General features: G+C 51.4%; 1 protein-coding gene across 1 annotated transcript; it reads right to left on the bottom strand.

Moving 5' to 3' along the window:
- Positions 1–824: 824 nt before the first annotated feature.
- Positions 825–20,233, bottom strand: GNL2 (G protein nucleolar 2). The gene is made up of 16 exons (XM_038377731.2): positions 20,083–20,233; positions 16,448–16,532; positions 15,358–15,452; positions 15,004–15,143; positions 12,062–12,246; positions 11,452–11,518; positions 9,581–9,739; positions 8,927–9,040; positions 7,963–8,091; positions 7,492–7,596; positions 6,767–6,925; positions 6,473–6,580; positions 4,460–4,890; positions 1,984–2,063; positions 1,161–1,258; positions 825–1,007 (listed from the first exon to the last, which is right to left on the bottom strand). The coding sequence occupies exons 1-16, from the start codon at positions 20,144–20,146 to the stop codon at positions 858–860; spliced, it is 2,169 nt and encodes a 722-aa protein (XP_038233659.1). The 5' UTR covers positions 20,147–20,233; the 3' UTR covers positions 825–857.
- Between the last annotated feature and the right edge of the window lie 372 nt (positions 20,234–20,605).

Genomic DNA, 20,605 nt, shown 5'->3' with positions numbered 1-20,605 from the left:
ACCCTTGTGGGAATACTATATACTCATTTGAATGCTTTTTATGCACACAGAGACCATGAAGCAAATGTGATGCCATATTGCTGCTATACAGATCCATGGTACAACCACATGTTGAATACTGCGTGCAGATCTGTTCACCACATCTCAAAAATCTATTGGAATTGGAAAAGGTTCAGAAAAGGGCAACAAAAAATGATGAGGGGCATGGAACAGCTTCCATATGAGGACAGATTAATAAGACTGGGACTTTTCAGCATGAAAAAGACGACTAAGGGGGGGGATCTGATCAAGGTCTATAAAATCATGACTGGTGTGAAGAACGTAAATAAAGTGTTGTTTGCTCTCACATAACATGAGCTAGGGGTCACCAAATGAAATTAGTAGGCAACAGATTTAAAACAAACAAAATGAAGTATTTCTTCACACAATGCACATTCAGTCTGTGGAACTCTTTGCCAGAGGCTGTTGTGAAGGCCAGAACTATAACAGGGTTCAAAAAAGAGCTAGATACGTTCATGGAGGACAGGTCCATCAATGGCTACTAATCAGGCTGGGCGGGGATGGCGTCCCTAGCCTCTGTTTACCAGAAGCTGGGAATGGGCGACAGGGGATGGATCACTTGATGATTCCCTGTTCTGTTCATTCCCTCTGGGGCCCCTGGCATTGGCCACAGCTGGAAGACAAGATACTGGGCTAGATGGACCTTTGGTCTGACCCAGTATGGCTGTTCTTATGTTCATCTGTTGCTGTACCAAGACGCATGGCTGGGCTTTGAATTTAGAAATGCAAGTCGTACATGAAGAAAAAACTTCTATCTAGAGGCACTGGTTTAATGTTAAATTTAATAAAAGCCCCAGTTATTGCTTATGTTTAAATTTCTTGTGTTTTGAGCTCTGTTCCTCTGAGTCACATTTCTTCTTGTTCCTGTTCTTATTTTTCACATTGTGAGTTTCGTAGTATCGGACCCCAACTTTCTTGGTGTGCTGCTGCCTCTCAGCTCTTCTCCTCTGCAAAGAGATGCAGTCACACTTTGTAAAACCAACACATTGCACTGAGCATTGCCCACCACTTTTTACATGCAAGAAGCTGAGGTATCTGGAAGGAGCCAAAGCTTCCACTCCCTGCCCCCTGCAACTGGGATTAGAGGTGGCAACACTTACTTCTTTGGATGTAAGCTTCTTACAAGGCTTTTTACCCTGAAGGGCATCCTCCTCCTCATCCTCTCGTGCTTTCCTTTTCTTTCCCTTTTTTGTGCACCCTAAGAGCAGTATTTTAAACAGTCAGACACCTTCCAGCACTGATCTCTGTTTGCATAGGTCAAGGCAGCTGACTCCATGCCAATCCTGCCTTTCAGCACATGGAACAATGCCAGAGTTGCACCAGACACATTTGTAATACATGTGGTCTGTTTTGTCAGAGACCTATTTGACATTTGATATGATAAAAGCTGCTATTAAGGGTAGATTTTCAAAGCACTGTGCAAGATTCTATCTAATGGGACAACTCCACTGCACACCCATAGTGTCAGAGTCAAATCCCCATCCGCTGATTTCAAACCCCCCAAATTGAGCCCGCTCAGTGGTGACTGCAAGGGAAACAGGATCTTGGAAGCTGTCAGATCAAGCCTCACCGCGTTTCCCTGGGAAGGGAAACTGCTGGGCCAGGACTATTGCAAAGTACAGGGAGTGCTATGTGAGCTGTCCATCACCCCCATCCACGACTGAAACACCAGAACTATTACACCACCCATTTGCATAGCTAGAGGGGGCAGAACACTTTACAATCTGGACAAACAGGTAAGAGCTCTGAAACAACAACAACCTACAGCTTTGCAGGGATCCCTCAAGTCAGATTAGCTCATCAGCAAGTTTTAAATAGTTTTAGGGAAAGAAGAAACTGGCCCCAGAGACTAGCAGTAAATGCCCCCATTGCTTGGGGTTTCTGTGCTAAGACCTGGGGCACACCTAGACCTTTTCATGTTACCTCTGGCCTCTGGTTCTTTGGTTTCTTCAGACTTCTGCTCAGATGTTGTGAATATCTTTTCACTGAGCCCTCTGGGGATTCTGCAACAGATAAAGCAGAGACATTTTTATGGGATTGTGCTAGCCCTAAATAGCACCATGATACCACCTTTTCTATAGGCCTCTCCTACATACAAGCAAACAGTACCCATGGTGCTCAGCAAAAAGCCACTTCTAAAACCACAGTCTTATTAACAATTCAAAGAAGTCTGCAAGATACCTGGAACTTGTACAAGGTCATATGGCTTTGCTGGGAGCCTCCTCAGCCCTCTTGCTAAGACCTAGAAAGTCCATTATTGACAGATAGTCTAACTTATCCAAATTCATCTGCATGCATGAAAATCGTGAAGACAGTAGCATGAGAGAGCAACAAAAATGATTAAAGGTCTAGAAAACATCAGGTTTGTTTAGTCCAGAGAAGACTAAGGGGGACATAACAGTTTTCAAGTACGTAAAATGTGGTTATAAAGAGGAGGGTGATAAATTGTTCTCCTTAACCACTGAGGACAGGACAACAAATAACAGGCTTAAATAGCAGCAAGGGAAATTTAGGTTAGACTTTAGGAAAACCTTACTGTTAGGTAGTTAAGCACTGGAACAAATTACCTAGGGAGGTTGTGGAATCCCTGTCAGGTTTTTAAGAACACATTGGACAAACGCCTGTCTAGGATGGTCTAGATCAGTGGTTCTCAAAGCCGGTCCGCCGCTTGTTCAGGGAAAACCCCTGGCGGGCTGGGCCGGTTTGTTTACCTGCCGCGTCCACAGGGTCAGCCGATCGCGGCATTTCAGGCCAATGGGGGCTGCGAGAAGGGCAGCCAGCACATCCCTTGGCCCGTGCCACTTTCTGCAGCCCCCATTGGCCCGAGCAGCGAACGGTGGCCAGTGGGAGCTGCAATCGGCCGAACCTGCGGACGCGGCAGTTAAGCAAACTGGCCCGACCTGCCAGGGGCTTTCCCTGAACAAGCGGCGGACCGGCTTTGAGAACCACTGGTCTAGATAGGACTTAATCCTGCCTCAGTGCAGGAGACTGGACTAGATGACCCCCTACTGAGGTCCCTTCCAGTCCTACATTTCTATGATTCTATGAAGGGACTCCATTAGCAGCTCTGGGAACTGTGTTAACTCCCCCATAGAATACCAGCAAAGCCATAAGCTTCAGTCACGTTCAGGAAATAGATGCTCAAATAATCTGGTCTCCATGGCCGATCACCTTGTGCAATGCAAGCAGAGTGAAAAAGTCATCCCTAGTACACGGAGGGCATGGTATGGACCAGAGTTGGTTTCTGCTGCCCCAACAAAAACTAGTTAATCCCAGTTCAAGGCATTTTCTGGTTTAAAAACTGTTTTCTTACTGCAAACCGCATTACACTTAGTTTTAGTTACACACTGAAATGGTGGTTACTTAAGGCAGCAGATTCAGAGATTAATTTAGGGTTTACAAATAAAGAGTAAAACTGCAGTGGGTGTAATACGGATATACGTAATATAATACTAAACATCGGAATGTCTGTGCCATTTGGGTCAGTATTTTCTCAAGGAAAATGTCACAACTCATTTCAGTTTTCAATATTATATGCATTGCAAAACTTATCAAATTGCTAAATATTTTTCAGTAATTTTCATGAGTATATTTTAATAATAATTTTTTTTTTTTTTTTTTTTTTTTTTTTTTTTTTTTTTACCAGTTTCCTGGTTTTAATTGGGTTGAAACCAGTATTTACTAGAGCTCTGTCCTAAACCAGTTTTTCTGGGAAATTGCCAACCCTGTCTGGTCCCCATCCCCTTTGTCCTGCACAAAGTTGGTAGGAGATCTCCAACTATCCATGCAGACCCAGTTATGCCCAAACTGGGCCAGCAGTATCTGCCAGCCAGATCTCAGGGATGCATGCATGTCCACATGATACATCAAGCTACAACCGCTGGCCTCACTCCATCAAAGATCAAGCAAGATCTCAGTGTAACTGGTTCTAGATTCGCTATGTGGTATAGTTCAGTGAGTCTAAGGGCCTTTGACTAAGGACACCAAAATGAGAAAGACTATGGTTTTTCCACTGGCTCATCTCCCTCCGGAGAGCTAAAGAAGTGAGCATGAAGCAAACTAAAGGCTTTGAAAGAAGATGCATCAGCCCAGGCTGGCAGAAACAGAATACTAACTCACTTATGACAGCACAAGGAGCTGTTTTCCCATAAATGTCAGAGCATTAGATGTTTTTAAGATGATAAATATGCCTCATTCAAAGTTCAGATAAGTAGATTAGTTGGTTTTAAGAGAAGATTATTCAATTAAGGTGGGTATATTGGCCCAGAATAGAAATCCTAACACACAGGGAATCAGTTGAATGAAATGTGATCCAGTGAACCCAATAATAGGACTGAATTCAGCCCAGTCTTTTCTCCTGTACAATTCTTTACTCTCAAAACTGAATAGAATCCAGTACCTTATTGCTGAGAATCTCTTGGCTTTGGCTTTGTCCAGGAATTTTTTGTATTTTGCAATCTTTTCCTCCAAAACCTTAATAACTGCCTTGGAGCCCTCCCTGACACCTTCTCCATGGGAGTTGGAGTCATCCTCAGCTAAATTTTGCTGCTGTTCTTCCTCCTCCTCCTCCTCTTCTCCTCCAGAAGGATCGCTGTCCATCTTATTAATATCTGACATATCTACAGGAACCAGATCTTCTTCCAAGAACTGAGTTGCTACATTAATCTTCCCAAAGTTCTGCCGGACGCGAGACATGAGTTGCTTCATTTCTGCGTTTGCTTTGTTCTCCCCTTCCTCTATCGACTCCATGTTCGAAGCAACAGCCTCTGAGCTCTGCTCATCACTGTCAGCTTGGCTTGGCACTGCAGCTACTTCTAAAGAAGATGAGGGCTATAAACAAGAGAAAGAAAGGTGAGACTTGCACCCCAGGTATTTCACCTACAGGCCAGATCTTAAACATTCAGATGCATTTTGACCACCAACAATCTGTACCAAATCTGCCATGAGACTTGTTGTACAGCCATAGTCTCAGGTAGGGTAGGAAGAAGTTGGGCCAGTAAATTGACTCAGACAATTAGTATCTTCAAATAATTTGCCTTCAATTACCACATCCTACAGAATGGACCTCTGTCCTTTATGTATCTCAGCAATTCACACTCACTTAGATTTCTCAAAAAACAAGTAATCCTGAAAGAGTGCACATAATTCCAGAAACTCCATCTAGGGTCACAGGGCTATCAGCTGGAACTGGCCATAATGCAATCCCTTAAAAAAACAAGTAGTGGTAAAATATCCACAATTGCTACTGAGTGGCAAAAGCTGGAAACAATCCAAGAGTCACTGCAATTCAGGAACTACCAAATAAGTAATTCATGTGCTACACATCAGATAAGAGCTTCAAAGGACCATTTGAAACAAAGTGAACTTTCAAAGTTAAGTGGGTTTCCCAGGAAACCTCTATGGGGAGGTGTATGCACATGTAACCCCTTTGGTTAGACAAGAAATCAGCCATTTGAAGCTTTGCCCTGAAAAGGAGCCCATTGTCTGAATTACTTATTCACAGATTGAAGTCCCAAACTGTATAGAGCTGTGACTCACAGACCCATGGGGGTGCTTGTTCTGAGCCAACACCTGTTATGAACGTGTGGTCCCAGAAAAACCCCTGTGTGGAGTTTGAAGGACTGATCACCTGCCAGAGCCCTTACTGGAGTTGGCATGATCTCTGGTGAGCTTATTAGCATGCTTGTAGGTTCTTTTATTGTTTGTGTGTTTTCTCTGTAGTTTATGTGTCTTCTCTTTTTATCTTAAAAATAAGTATGCTTGCTTAGAAAGAGCTGGGTGGTAACTTAACTGTGGACAATTACGCTGTTTATTGCCTCTGAGGAGAAAAGCAGAGCAGGCCTGCTTAGGCACGGGGAATTGACACTATAAGCAGGGAATAGTACAGCCTGGAAATACCCTGGTCAGAAGGGAGAGATGCAGGTCTCCAGCTAAGAGAAGTGATGGCCAGGGCCTACGGGTGGATGCCCTTGGTGGACCATAGAGAGGGAAGAGAGGGGCCATTATCCTGAACGGTTACACTTACTACAAAAAGAATACAGACTAACATGGCTGCTACTCTGAAACTTACTACAAAACAAACCCTAATGCGGTGCACAAGTTTCATGATAACAAATTTCCAATCATCTCTTTGGAAAAGAGAATTTATTTGCCACCCAAATTAAACACCAGTTAATACTCTGAAAGTTACTGAAATATCTGCAGGTTAGCCAACACAAATCAGCTAAAATAACCAGTCAGGACATTGCTGCATTCCTGCTGTGTTCTCTCTCTGTTTAATGAATTCAAATGAGCATTACCTGAAACACTAAGGGAAAGCCTTCCGCAGCTATGCTAGTGAAGCTGCTAAGAAATGGTGTGCAAAAGGGAAATGGGTTACCACGTCTGCAGGAATGGAAGTAAGTGTTCTCACCTGAGGGACTGGCTCTGCATTTGGTGGTTTAACGAAGAATGGTATACGGCCCCTCTGCCAGTCATTGAGGACCATTTTGCTCACAGTCTGCATGTCAGGTTCTCCACCCTGGAATAGACCGTAATGATTTGTGTCTGCACTCACAAGGACAAATGTACACACTTCACCTCACCTCACCGGAGCTTGGTGATTTGAATTCCCCATGTATAATGTGGGACTTCAATCAAACATTCCTCACTCACCTGAGGTTACACAGAGCTGTGAAAATGCAGACAGTGTTTTAATCTGGCTCACCTTTAACAGTTTTCCTGTCCTGAAAGCTAGTTTCTCAAGGAAATCCTCTGCATTTTTCCAGGTATCAATTTTGTACGTCTTGCTGATGTACTCTGGCTTTGCTCTTTTGAGCACTGCACTGATATGGTCTTCAGGGCTCTTTATTTTTTCAACTTGAACCTAAAAATGAGGGGAAAATAGAGAGCCAGCCCCTCTGAACATCACTGTGGGTCAGACAGAATTCAAAGGCTCAGGTGCTCTGCGCAAGCACAGCTGCAAACTGATTTCAGCCTCAGCAATTCCTCTCCAACTTCTTCCTCCCACCCACAATGGAAACTCTTCTAGCTTGATATTAAAGGGAAAGGCAGCACTTTGTTATGCTCTAATACTGCAGAAATTCTATAGTGTCCCAAACAATGCAGAGATTCGAATGAAGGGTCAAACATTACCCCCCCATCAAGACACCCAGGTTCACTTTAAACGTGTAAAACTTCCCTTTACTCTGTACGTTAACTAAGATATCATATGTGTGCACACTGCTTCGGCTCCTGGAACTCTACCCCATCCTATGGTCGGGTCAAAGAGCATGATTACTGCCCTCAGCCTCATCCCCATTCTGAAGTTTATCATACGTACAGATCACAGGTTTTCCCTGGGGTGAGGGAAGTCAGTATTAAAATCTCTTCAAACCAACTGCATCAATAGCAGAAAAACAGGCCTTTCCAGCATTCTCAGCAGATACTCACCACTCCCTTCAGCACAATGTCAGTTTCTGAGTCCTCCGATGGATAAACTACACCTGGGCAGTCAATGAGGAAGATTCGCCGCATCAAGGTGATGTACTGCCAGACCTGCAAGAGACCAACAGTCGTCCTACTTTACCCTTCTTCACAAGCAGCCTTGGATTCTGCATTTTAAAGGTTACTCTTAAAACAGGCACTGCAATTTATGAACCTGAGGGACTGAGAGACCCAGAATTAAGGACAGTGATCAGCTACTGCCCAGCCACAGGTAGCTGAGCATTATTGTGGGATTCAGAGGTTGGATCCCATTACAAGATGGTGTTCATTCAGACAGCAGGACTGGACCAGGACATAACACTATGTCTATGTATTTTTGCATAAATTCAAGCCCAGGGATTAAGTTTATATTCTGTGTCTAGGAACTCTTACCTGCCCAAAGGCCAAGGTTCTTTCCTGGCCTGCCTACCTACCTACCTTTGTTTCACCAGCAATGGGGGCCACGTTGCAGACCTTCTTGGATCGTAACGTATTAATCACTGAGCTCTTGCCAACGTTTGGATAGCCAATGAAGCCCACACTGATCTGTTTCTTGTCTGTGTGCAACTGTTAAGAAATCACACACACATTTATGAATGCCTTGTAGAGAAATGCATGGTTGCTATTACAATTCCAAAATGTGAATTCTCAGCAATTCCTCTCCTCTTAGAAATGGAGAGCAAATTCAGTCCGAACGCAAATCTGATCACAAGGAACAGGGTCCCTCTAATAAGAGAAATTTATTGCAGCTAACAGGCCTTCAAAGAGCTGATTTCAAGCGCTGAAGGAAATATTCCATAATTTTTGTTTGAAGAGTCGGAAATGAGTCACTTGTGTTTTCAGCTGCTGTGAAGTTACTCATTCATGTCTTAAGTTGAAAAGCACTTAGGTTGAGAAACAAATATAAATAGGAATCTGTCAACAAGATAGACACAGATGTGGGACTTGAGAGGAAATCAGTCCTCTACAAAGGAAACTATTCTGTTGACTTGTCTCTCTCAGGAAGATGAATACTTCAAAGTGGCAGCATCTTCATGGGATAGTACCGATTTGCAGGGCATAAATGAGCCTCACAAGTACATTCTTCCCCTCTACATGTTCATGTGTTCCTAAGTAGTATTAATGGGAGTTTACTGGGTGCCCTCGAGACAACACTCACTGGCTAGTATGTATCTGGTCAGACTGGGTTTTGAGCCTGGCTGAGTTGCGTTGCACATTTCTCAATAACTCCCAACAAACAGGGAACACGTTCCAATCACTTCCCAAAGAAGGGCTTTTCACAGATAGAGTCAGCCACTGAGATGGACAGCCCAGTGTCTAGGCTGCTGCAGAAAGACATTTTCCACCCTGAAGCCCAGCAACTCAGAGAAAAAAAAAAAAAAAACCCAAACCTGTTATATACCTTTCCGAACTGCCGTAACAGCTGTATGAAGGCTCCTTTGCCAAAGGGATTTGTGAGACTGGCGTGGAAAGCAAGTGTTGGATAATCCTGGGAGAGGATTGCAACCCACCGTTTCTAGAGAGAAAGCACAGTGCTGAGCAAGGAGGGTCATGCTACAGACCCAGAAAAACAAGTGCAGCAACTTAGCCTGATCACAGGACTGCCTAAGGAATTGTCTAAGGAAACTGCTAATTCAAAGATCTTTGAATTGTTTCTCAAACTCTACAGTAAATGCTTTGTCTTCCATTTTATACATGCAAGACAATGCTCCAAAAATGTTTCATTGCTAGCTAAACCCAATTAGCTGAACAATATAAAACAGGCTAGAGGACTTACGAGGACTAACACTTAGCATACTCGCGAGAAAAAAGCTGAACTGTTACAACCAGCCAGAGGAAGTAGAGAGTTTGTGGCTGGTGACTGTTGATCAGCAAAGCAAGACGTGGGTGCATTTGCATTGTAACTGCTACTCTGCTGGCAGGAAGTCCTAGAGGAGCTCCCACTGACTATAGTTACATTGTACCCTGTAACATGAGGACCGACACTTGCACCAGAGCATAGGCTACAAAAACCCCCAAAGAAAAACCAAAGCACTGCAGGAAGGACAGTACTTACGGTGGCCCAAGTAGGGACAAGGTCACATTTGTTCAAGACGAAAATGAGATGTTTCCATGGTTTCTCCTTTTTGAGGTAAGATTCGACATGTGGGGAACGAGTCCCGACGGGATCTCTAGCATCAAGAACTTGCACAATAACATCAGACGAATCAATCACCTGAAAATCCATGGAGAGAGGAGTTTGGACCCTCATGCCGAAAGCTAATGCAGCACTTTTAAGGGGAAATGGGCAAGCTAAAAAACACTTATATTTTCCCCCATTCAATGTGCAACTCGCACTATCTCTTCAAACAGATTAACATCCAAGGTGTTCACTTTTCCCACTGAAGCTGTGGTGGACAGTGAAGTTACTCTGTGTCCATAGACTGTCACTGGCTTCCTGTGTGCAAGGATGATGCTGTGGCAGTTTGGTTGCAAATGCTCCAATCAATCACCTTAATAGACAGAATTAAAATGACTCTGCATAAACTAGGAGAGAGTCACTTTGATTTTGTAAAACTCTACACCTAAATGTGGAGCGTAGGCCAGCTGATCGTGTACCTCTACTGACACTGTTTCCAGCAATCAGTGGAGTTGAAGAGCAATTGTTTCACAGCAGGGGCACTAGTAAAACCTTGAATGGAGTACAAATGCAGTTCCAGCAGGCAAATTCCAGAATCACTGCTACCATTTTATTGGTGATCATGCTGCAAAAAATGTTTCTTGAATCAATATTAACACACAAGAAACAAGGGGAACATGCAGTCAGTCAGCCAACCACCTGCAGCAGGGAGCAGTCATTTTATGGCTTGATTCAGACCAAGTGAATTTGTTTCACATCTATTTCTTGCATTTTTGGCACCCATTTAATTGAAATCCATTCAGGTTGCCTTATTATTCTCAGATTTTACAAAGTCTCTAAGTGGAGAGGTGGCTGTACAGGTAATAAGCTGCATTCAGAAACTCAGAGCAACATCACGTTAGTCTAGCAGTAAGAGGATGCACATCTGTTCCTGTTACTGCTCTAGCTTTGACTGCTTGAGGAACGGGAAAGAGCCAATGTGACTCAGAGGGAGCTGAAGGTCAGAACCTTCCAGAGGAAACCCTGTCAAAATACTGGAATTTGATGTTTTAGCCTAAACAACCTTGACATCGTCTGAATGGTTTATCTGTAGTGAAGACCCAGGGAAGGTTTGTGCCTTCACCCTGTCAGTCACCCACTAGGTTGTATGCTTACATGAGATATCTGTCCCTTTGAGGTAGGAGTTCAAGATTCAAGGTCAGTCTGAGTGAAGACTATGGGAATCTCTATCCGTTTACACCTTTCTTCTCCCATGTTCTAGTTGCTGTTGCACAGTGGTACCAGACCTCGGGGTTAAGAGGGGTCAAGTTTCAAATTAGATTCTTGAACAGGCTGACGACAGAGCAGGCAGGCAAGCAAGCGATATACCTGCCACCCTTCCTTATCAGGGAAATCATCACCTATTTTATGGTTCCAGTGAGCTTTAACCATGGAAATGCTGGGGGATATGGATCGACATTCATGTCACGCTCCCCATCAGTGCCCGGGCGGGGGAATTTAATGATCCAACCAGCGGACCAAGTTTGGTGATAAATTCTAGTCACGTGCCAAGTGAAGCATGTTGTACATATGCTAAGAAAATGAAGGAAATGCCGCTACGCCCACACTTGGTTTTACAGTCCAGCTCCATCGACAAAGGGTCGTCACAGAGCCATCCCAATCATTGTTCTGTGGCGTTACTAGTTTGTGCAGGCTTGTGTGCTGTTGCCTTTGGCTGAGTGATCACCAATTTAAAATCACATCCCATGAGCAAGTCGTGGGAATTCAAATGTATGAATCTCTCTCAATTTCTACATGATTACACTTACTTTGTAAAGCTCACCCCAGATTCTTTTGGACTGTCCCTTCTTGTAGATCTCCTCTCGTGCTTCATCCCTAAGATGTGGATATCAAACACATGTCAGCAGCTGAAATACCGGGAGGATGCATTCTCTGATGCCATCTGGTCTCACAGGAGGCGAGGCCAAAGTGACAAATACTTGGGTTTTTACACAGTCCTGATCAGCCTAGAAATATGCAGAAAGAATACTTATAAAGAGGCTCCAAACAGACATCTTTTCATATGCCTGTATTTGTTCACCTATGGGGCTCCTGTTACTTTCAAGGTACCCTTGGTAGATATTCAGAGATGCCACACATCATGAATTATACTTGAGGGTACATGCATATGGAAGCAACCACTAGGTTAACTATGCAGGCACACAGATGGCAAGAGAAAAAAAAATCCAAGTCAAATACTGACCATGTTGGACACCTTAAATAGCCTAGCTCCCCTCAGCCTCTTATATTCTGTAGGCCTCCCGCAAAAGGTGTACAGTACTAGTAGCACAGGGGACATTTTCCAGGGTAAAACTAAAACATGCGTTGCTCTTAGGGAATTTAAACGCTGACTGTAACTAACTCCTCCCTGCTTTTTACCTCACTCCAGTATCTTCCATCACCAGGTCTCGGTCCTTGCCCTGGTCATAGGTCCCTGCGGAGACCTCAGCATTCTCCAGAAGAGACTGCACATCACTTGCAGAAAGATTTGGTCTTTTCCTTTGCGATTTGGGGCCAAAGGTCGTTTCAAAAGTTTCTGTGTCAAGAATGTGGACTTTGGAATTCTGAGGGAAGACAGGTTGGTAAAAAAATAATAAAAACATGCATTAACTTTGCCATGGCTCAAAACATACAAAGGCTGAGTTCAGTTCCAAAAAGTCTGTCACAAGAAGAGATTTATGCATTTTCTGGACGAGTTAATTTTTTTTTTTAACTCCCTTTGAGAAATACAAGAATAGCTGTTTAATAAAAAGGAAAGCCAATACAAATGATGTTACACTTGCCAAAGAACTGCGTTTCATTTCTTTTATTATAATCTTAGTCAAATATAATTAAGACAAACAATGATGAAAATTAAACTGTTATCTTTGATCAGTCCTTTGTTATTCTAACAAGTGCACAAATCTCGCCAAATTCACAAATTTTGTCAAGAATAATCATACTCAAATTCGTAGTTTTTATTTTAGACCAGCTACAAATGCCAAAGTTTTCTTAGAAATGAATCTACTTAATGGATAAAAGGAATCACTCATTTTTTAATGTGCATTTTAGTTTCAGATAACATTTCCCTTAATTTAGGTAAAAATTTTATTAGAGACACATGGAAAGTCTTCATATGAAAACATCTAGCAAGAGTCCAAAATAATAGCCTAGATGTGATAAGAGAAACTTGATCCTAACTAAAACTTGATGTGCCTGAAAGAAGGTTATATGCACAGGAATTTTTGACTCGGAATAAACACACTAATTTGAGTTAGGATCTATCACATAACAGGAGGCAAGCAGGGTGAGACCAGCATCCTCAAGAACTCATTGTCAGGCTGTCACTTGTGCCATCACAAGCACCGGAACCAGAGATTGCATGCGAGCAAATTGCCACAGCCAATCCTATCCTGGAACTTTAACACAAACTGCTTTCAGGCAAATTTCCTGCCAAAAGAGATTAAGTCCAATGGATAATACAGACCTTGTTACTGGTTACACGTAGCTAATACACTTGCTTTATTTCATTCATATTCATTTTATAAATCTTCCCAGTCCCCTGGGAAATATTCCAGTGCAGTAACCCACTCGAAGTACTGCTAGCTCCAGTCTGAGTTCACAGTACATCAACTGCGAACCACAGAGGATATTCAAGGGCAAACAAGCAGCCTGATGAAAACCCAGAGTCAGGCCTTCTCACTCAGAACACTGAGCCACCACTGTCACCAGTCACCAGACCAAGAAGCCCAACATTACAACCATCTTTGCCTGCTCATAAGCAGGATTCCAGAGCTACATTTAAAAAGGATCATTTCAGGGATACTGAAAAACAGAATATGGGGTATTGATGTACTCTCTGTAGCTGACTGAACATGAAGCAATAACTATGCCTTAATTTCTATTCTGTACTAAGAGGAAAGTTCTTTGAACTTGTTTGATTTGTGTGTCTGGTTAAAAAAGTCTTCTACTAAGAGGAATGCTGCTAGTAACTACTCTGCAAGGCATGGGAAATGTGTCTTACCAAATATCAGGCTATTTCGCTGTTTCATGAATAGTAGAAATGTCACAGCCCAGCCAGCTCTGACAAACAGATTTGTTAAAGGAATAAGATTTTGGAGCCTCAGTGCACAGGTGGGAGTGCTCACCCAGGATGTGTTACTTACAGGTCCATGGCAAGTTAAGCAATTAACTCTGTAGAGCCTCAATAAAATCCAAGCCTTTAGAGACCAAGACCAATTAAGATACAGATTATCCTAAAGTAGGTGGTTAAGGACTTGCTCCCATCCAAAGACCTTGTTTACAGGTGAAGAACAAAGGAGTGGTCTAATATATCTAGGGGTGCAGAAAGATGTCCTGGCATCCTTCATCTGGGGAGACAAGCTTATGAAAGGAGGGCCTCAGCCATCCTGGCTGGAAAAAAAGCTATGATAAGGACTTGTGGTAACCAATACCTTATTAGACAAAAGGGCATCTTGTTAGTGAAGTTTAGGCTCTAGAACATGTGTAATTATTTTATTTTATAATTAACCCTTTGTTTCCAATATTTCTGCTTGCTGTCATTTGAATCTCTGTTCAGTTAAATAAACTTATATTTTGCTTTCTCTATAAAAATACCTAAGTGCTGTGTGTTAAGCAGAGCTGTGATCCAGAGTGTAACTGGTAAGCTAAGGAGTACTGTTCCTTTGGGAGCAGAGGATCTGGGAATTCTGTGAGCATTCAGTAGATCAGGGGCTGGGAACTCTAGGGGGATGCCCAGAGGACTCAAGAGTGGGAGCCTATTTATCGCTAATCTGCAAAGAGATGGCAAAGCGTGCACAGGCTGAGAGGAAAGTGCTTGTGTTGCCTGTGGAGTCAGGGAGCTGACCCCCGGCAAGCACAGACAAGTTAAGAGCAGGTGGTAGCGAGGTGCCTCACAGGCCTGGGTATCCCTGGGAAGCGCCAGACTCCCAGTTCAAAGTGTAGACATATCGGGAGTCAGCACCAACCCTTTCTGCAGCACCCTATACTCTCCCACCCAAGTACTGACAGGATGACACACTGCTTAGCTTATAAGACCACAGCCAAGGATAGTAAGCTGCTACAAAACCTCAGATCACTCCGTGATTCTTTCTGGCCGACACAGTGGCCCTAGCAGGCACCCACGAGAGCTGCATCCATCCTTCTTCTGCCAGAGAAGAGACTGTGACATCAAATGAGGGAATCAAGTCTGCCCCTAGAGGACACCATACAGCTCTTCACCAAACTGAACAGATACAACATGACCGTTCATAAATGACTCCAGAAAATAACCCAGAACTATCCAAACAGGTCTTTCGTGTGAGGAAATGAGCGATACTCACATGAGGTCTAATTCGATCATGGAGAAGGGACATCGGCACCTTGCTTTGCTTCATGACCACTTTGTATGGATCCTTCATAACAGTCTCCATTTCCTCTTGGAATTTCTGCAGAGACGACTGCTTGATCACACGAGTATTTCCTGGTATAAAAGAAAAACAAACATTGCACCTTCACACGTCCCCCACATTGGGCACAGGGCACACAAACTGACTGATGCGCTAGTGCTCTGTCTGGAGCTGAAAATACCAGGGAGAAAAACAGATGGTTTCACTGGATAGAGGCACAGTCAAACCTTAGAACCTCTGAGTGACCATTATTTTAACCTCGCTGAGTCACAAGGTAGAAACACTCACCAAACCATTTAATATTTGGTTCCACTCTTGCCACTGTGCCTGGTGCCACTGTGGACTGGTACTGCAGGGGCCTAATCACTTTACCACGATTGTTTCTGAGAGAGAAAAATGAGAGCTTGTGTAAGTACATGAGCAGCAGAGACACTCAGCAAGCATCACAGTTCACTCTTTCCAAGACAATACGAATACCTTGTGGTTTGTCTGAATGAAAGGCCTTAAGCAAACAAACATTGTATACACAAGGGCACTTTTACCAGCAACTGTACTGTTTGGAAGGGCAGAACAACTTATATAGCTGAGACAACAGGAGAATTTAGGTCAGCCAGCATATTCTTACCCACACTGGAATTTGGCCAAGATGCCAGGGTTATTCTTGCAAACATGCCACAGGGCCCCGTGTGACCAGCATCTCAGTCTGCCATCCAAGTACTGACCAGACCTAAACCTGCTCAGTTTACTGAAAAAGGGATATGACCTCAGGCTTTAAGCAGCCAGTTTTATGGCACAAGGCATATTTGGATGGAGCCCTTATGTTTGGCAGTATGTGCCAGTGCCATTGGAACGAGCACACACACAGACATTTGCTCCCTCAGTGAACCTTTCCTCCCCCTATCGCTGTAGGTGAACAACTGGAAACAACAACTGCCCATTGGTTCATAATCAGATTAGGAGACATCTAGGTCACCCAGGTGGGAGACAAGAACATGCATCATCAATGAGTCTTTATTGGCATGGCAAGCTATAATACAAGTGCCGCCAACCCCCATAACATTGTGCGTAGGTTGGTGGGTTGGGAACCACCTAGAAGACCTGGAGAAAACTTACACCTGCTCCACTGGTGCAGGAGAGCGGTGGCCCTTCATGGCACAGGTGTGCACCTAACAGGCGACCCAAGGCTGCCACCAGGAAAGCATTTATTCTGGACCCCAGTGCATGCGCAGGATGGGGCTGCTGGCATTCCCGTTGCCCTGGCTCACCCACAGCTACAAACCAGGGGAGGTGCTCAGCTGCCCCCATGAGCCAAGAGGCAGCCCACTGTGGAGGGGCCACTCTGGCCCGTGCTCAGGCCCTGAACAGCTGCCAGTCTCACCTGCGCTCCTTCTGCCGGTACATGTTCAGCCGCCGGATGGTTGCCCGGTCCCGCACATTGTGCCCCCCAGCGCCCTGCACCCGATCTAGGGAAACAAGGCAGAGTCAAGGGGGAGTAAAGAAAAACTTGTGGGGGGGGGAGGTTGTGGTGCAGCACGGGTGGGGGAGATGGGGGGGGCATGGCGGAGCATGTCGCGGGGGGCAGGGAAGGTCGCGGGGGGGAGGGTCGCAGCCCAGAGGAGGATGTTGCAGGTGGAGGGTTGTGGGGGGGGTCAGGGAAGGAGGTGGGAGGGTCGGGTCACGGGGAAGGTGGCAGAAGGGGGGGCCCAGGCCGGGGGGGTCGGGTCGCGGGGAAGGAGGAGGGAGAAGGTGATCTGGGGGGGCGGGGCGGGGCCGGGCGGGTCGCGGGGAAGGTGCCGGGGTGGGTAGGGTCGCAGGGAAGGGGGCAGGGGTCGGGTCGCGGGGAGGGTCGCAGGGTGGCTGGGCCGGGGGGGGGGTTGGGTCACGGGGAAGGGGGCAGGGAAGGAGATGGGGGGGTCGGGTTGCGGGGTGGCTGGGCCGGGGGGGGTCGGGTCGCGGGTAAGGGGGCAGGGAAGGGGGCGGGTTGCGGGGAAAGGGGCAGGGAAGGGGGCGGGGTCGGGTCGCGGGGTGGCTGGGCCGGGGGGGGTCGGGTCACGGGGAAGGGGGCAGGGAAGGGGGCGGGGGTCGGGTCTCGGGGTGGCTGGGCCGGGTCACGGGGAAGGGAAGAAGGCGGGGGGGGGTCGCGGGGAAGGTGGCCGGACCGGGGGGGTCGGGTCGCGGGGTGGCTGGGCCGGGGGGGGGTCGAGTCACGGGGAAGGGGGCAGGGAAGGGGGCGGGGGTCGGGTCGCGGGGTGGCTGGGCCGGGGGGGGGTCGGGTCGCGGGGAAGGGGGCAGGGAAGGGGGCGGGGGTCGGGTCGCGGGGTGGCTGGGCCGGGGGGGGGGGTCGGGTCACGGGGAAGGGAAGGAGGCGGGGGGGGTCACGGGGAAGGTGGCCGGACCGGGGGGGTCGGGTCGCGGGGTGGCTGGGCCGGGGGGGGTCGGGTCACGGGGAAGGGGGCAGGGAAGGGGGCGGGGGTCGGGTCGCGGGGTGGCTGGGCCGGGGGGGGGGGGGGGTCGGGTCGCGGGGATGGGGGCAGGGAAGGGGGCGGGGGTCGGGTCGCGGGGTGGCTGGGCCGGGAGGGGGTCGGGTCGCGGGGAAGGGGGCGGAGGTCGGGTCGCGGGGAGGGTCGCGGGGTGGCTGAGCCGGGGGGTCCCGGGTCGCGGGGAAGGGGGCAGGAAAGGGGGCGGGGCTCGGGTCGCGGGGTGGCTGGGCTGGGGGGGGTCGGGTCGCGGGGAAGGGGGCAGGGAAGGGGGCGGGGGTCGGGTCGCGGGGTGGCTGGGCCGGGGGGGGGGGTCGGGTCGCGGGGAAGGGGGCAGGGAAGGGGGCGGAGGTCGGGTCGCGGGGTGGCTGGGCCGGGGGGGGTCGGGTCGCGGGGTGGCTGGGCCGGGGGGGGGTCGGGTCGCGGGGAAGGGGGCAGGGAAGGGGGCGGAGGTCGGGTCGCGGGGAAGGGGGCCGGACCGGGGGGGTCGGGTCGCGGGGTGGCTGGGCCGGGGGGGGGTCGGGTCGCGGGGAAGGGGGCAGGGAAGGGGGCGGGGGTCGGGTCGCGGGGTGGCTGGGCCGGGGGGGGGTCGGGTCGCGGGTGGCTGGGGCCGGGGGGGGGGGTCGGGTCGCGGGGAAGGGGCAGGGAAGGGGGCGGAGGTCGGGTCGCGGGGTGGCTGGGCCGGGGGGGGGTCGGGTCGCGGGGAAGGGAAGGAGGCGGGGGGAGGGTCGCGGGGAAGGGGCCGGACCGGGGGGTCGGGTCGCGGGGTGGCCGGGCCGGGGGGGGGTCGGGTCGCGGGAGGGTGCGGGTGGCTCGGGGGGTCGGGTCGCGGGGAAGGGGGGCAGGGAAGGGGGCGGAGGTCGGGTCGCGGGGAAGGGAAGGAGGCGGGGGGGGGTCGCGGGAAGGTGGCCGGGACCGGGGGGTCGGGTCGCGGGGGGTGGGCGGGGGGGGGGTCGGGGGAAGGGGGCAGGGAAGGGGGGGGGGTCGGTCGCGGGGTGGCTGGGCCGGGGGGGGGGGTCGCGGTCGCGGGAAGGGAAGGAGACGGGGGGGAGGGTGCGGGGAAGGTGGCCGGGCCGGGGGAGGGTCGGGTGCGGGTGGCTGGGCCGGGGGGGGGGGGGTCGGGTCGCGGGATGGGGGCCAGGGAAGGGGGCGGAGGTCGGGTCGGGGGTTGGCCGGGCGGGGGGGGGTGGGTCGCGGGAAGGGGCGGAGGTCGGTCGCGGGGAAGGTGGCCGGACCGGCGGGGGGGTCGGGTCGCGGGGTGGCGGACCGGGGGGGTCGGGTCGCAGGTGGCTGGGCCGGGGGGGGGCGGTAGCGGGGAGGGTCGGCTGGCTGGGGCTGGGGGGGGGCCGGGGGGGGGGGGGTCGGGTCGGGGTGGCTGGGCCGGGGGGGGGGGTCGGGCGCGGGGAAGGGTCGGGAAGGGGGCGGAGGTTCGGGTCGCGGGGTGGCTGGGCCGGGGGGGGGTCGGGTCGCGGGGAAGGGAAGGAGGCGGGGGGAGGGTCGCGGGGAAGGTGGCCGGACCGGGGGGGGTCGGGTCGCGGGGTGGCCGGGCCGGGGGGGGGTCGGGTCGCGGGGAGGGTCGCGGGGTGGCTGGGCCGGGGGGGGGGTCGGGTCGCGGGGAAGGGGGCAGGGAAGGGGGCGGAGGTCGGGTCGCGGGGAAGGGAAGGAGGCGGGGGGGGGTCGCGGGGAAGGTGGCTGGGCCGGGGGGGGGGCGGGTCGCGGGGTGGCCGGGCCGGGGGGGGGGGTCGGGTCGCGGGGAAGGGGCGGGGGTCGGGTCGCGGGTGGCTGGGCGGGGGGGGGGTCGGGTCGCGGGGAAGGGAAGGAGGCGGGGGGGTCACGGGGAAGGTGCGGGCCGGCGGGGGGGGGGTGGGTCGCGGGGAAGGGAAGGAGGCGGGGGGGTCACGGGGAAGGTGGCCGGGCCGGGGGGGGGGTCGGGGTCGCGGGGTGGCGGGCCGGGGGCGGAGGTCGGGTCGCGGGGTGGCTGGGCCGGGGGGGGGGGGTCGGGTCGCGGGGAAGGGAGGAGGCGGGGGGGGGGTCGCGGGGAAGGTGGCCGGGCCGGGGGCGGGGTCGGGTCGCGGGGTGGCTGGGCCGGCCGGGGGGGGTCGGGTCGCGGGGTGGCTGGGCGGGGGGGGGTCGGGTCGCGGGGAAGGGGGCAGGGGAGGAGGAGGGGGGGGTCACGGGGAAGGTGGCCGGGCCGGGGGGGGGTCGGGTCGCGGGGTGGCTGGGCGGGCCGGGGGGGGGTCGGGTCGCGGGGTGGCTGGGCTGGGGGGGGGGGGGGGGGGGTCGGGTCGCGGGGAAGGGGGCCGGGAAGGAGGAGGGGGGGGTCACGGGGAAGGTGGCCGGGCCGGGGGGTGGCCGGGCCGGGGGGGGGTCGGGTCGCGGGGTGGCCGGGCCGGGCCGGGGGGGGGGTCGGGTCGCGGGGAAGGGAAGGAGGCGGGGGGGAGGGTCGCGGGGAAGGTGGCCGGGCCGGGGGGGGGTCGGGTCGGGGTGGCCGGGCCGGCCGGGGGGTCCCGGGTCGGGTCGGGGGCCGGGCCGGTACCGGGGTTGGTGCTGGCGCGGGACGGGTTGATGCTGCTCCGGCCCTTGTAGCGGGGCTTCACCATGCTGGGGCCGGGCGCTGTCCGGCTCTCGGGCCGGGAGGGTCTCGCGTCCTCTCGCCGGCGCCCCACGCGCTGCGGCAGGACCCGGAAGCAGCTCGACGGGCACTTCCGGCGGCGAGGGGACGTGTTTCCGCCGGTGCTCGAGCTCGAGCCCGGCCCCGGCTCCCGCTTCCCTTGGCAACGCGGCCCGCTGCGGCGTCCGTCGCTGACCCCGGGGTGGCTCTGACAGCCTGACGTCACCACGGGGGGGCCTATGACACGGGGTCATGACGTCACCCTGCCCTGGTCACGCTTGCCGTGACGTCAGCAGGGGTTCGGCGGGCGCTCGGGCGCGAGGCGCTTATCTCGGGCGGCTCCGCTCCGAGGCTCGCGGGCAGTCGGCAGCTCTGCGCGCGGGCCGTGGCTGCGGCCCCGCCCCCGCAGCGCCCGTTGGTTCCCGGCCCGCGAGAGCTGCGGAGCCGG

The sequence above is a fragment of the Dermochelys coriacea genome, chromosome 19, assembly GCF_009764565.3.
Source record: "Dermochelys coriacea isolate rDerCor1 chromosome 19, rDerCor1.pri.v4, whole genome shotgun sequence".
Lineage (NCBI taxonomy): Eukaryota > Metazoa > Chordata > Testudines > Dermochelyidae > Dermochelys > Dermochelys coriacea.
This window is presented reverse-complemented; position numbering and strand designations above follow the sequence as displayed.

Bases quoted from the DNA above. Each gene is read 5' to 3' on its own strand.
- GNL2 (XM_038377731.2), bottom strand. From the start codon at position 20,146: ATGGTGAAGCCCCGCTACAAGGGCCGGAGCAGCATCAACCCGTCCCGC. The intron at 6,926-7,491 runs GTGAGTATCTGC...CCTCATTTTTAG, and splicing joins ACATTGTGCTGAAGGGAGTG to GTTCAAGTTGAAAAAATAAA. The intron at 6,581-6,766 runs GTGAGCCAGATT...GGTCTATTCCAG, and splicing joins GGACAGGAAAACTGTTAAAG to GGTGGAGAACCTGACATGCA.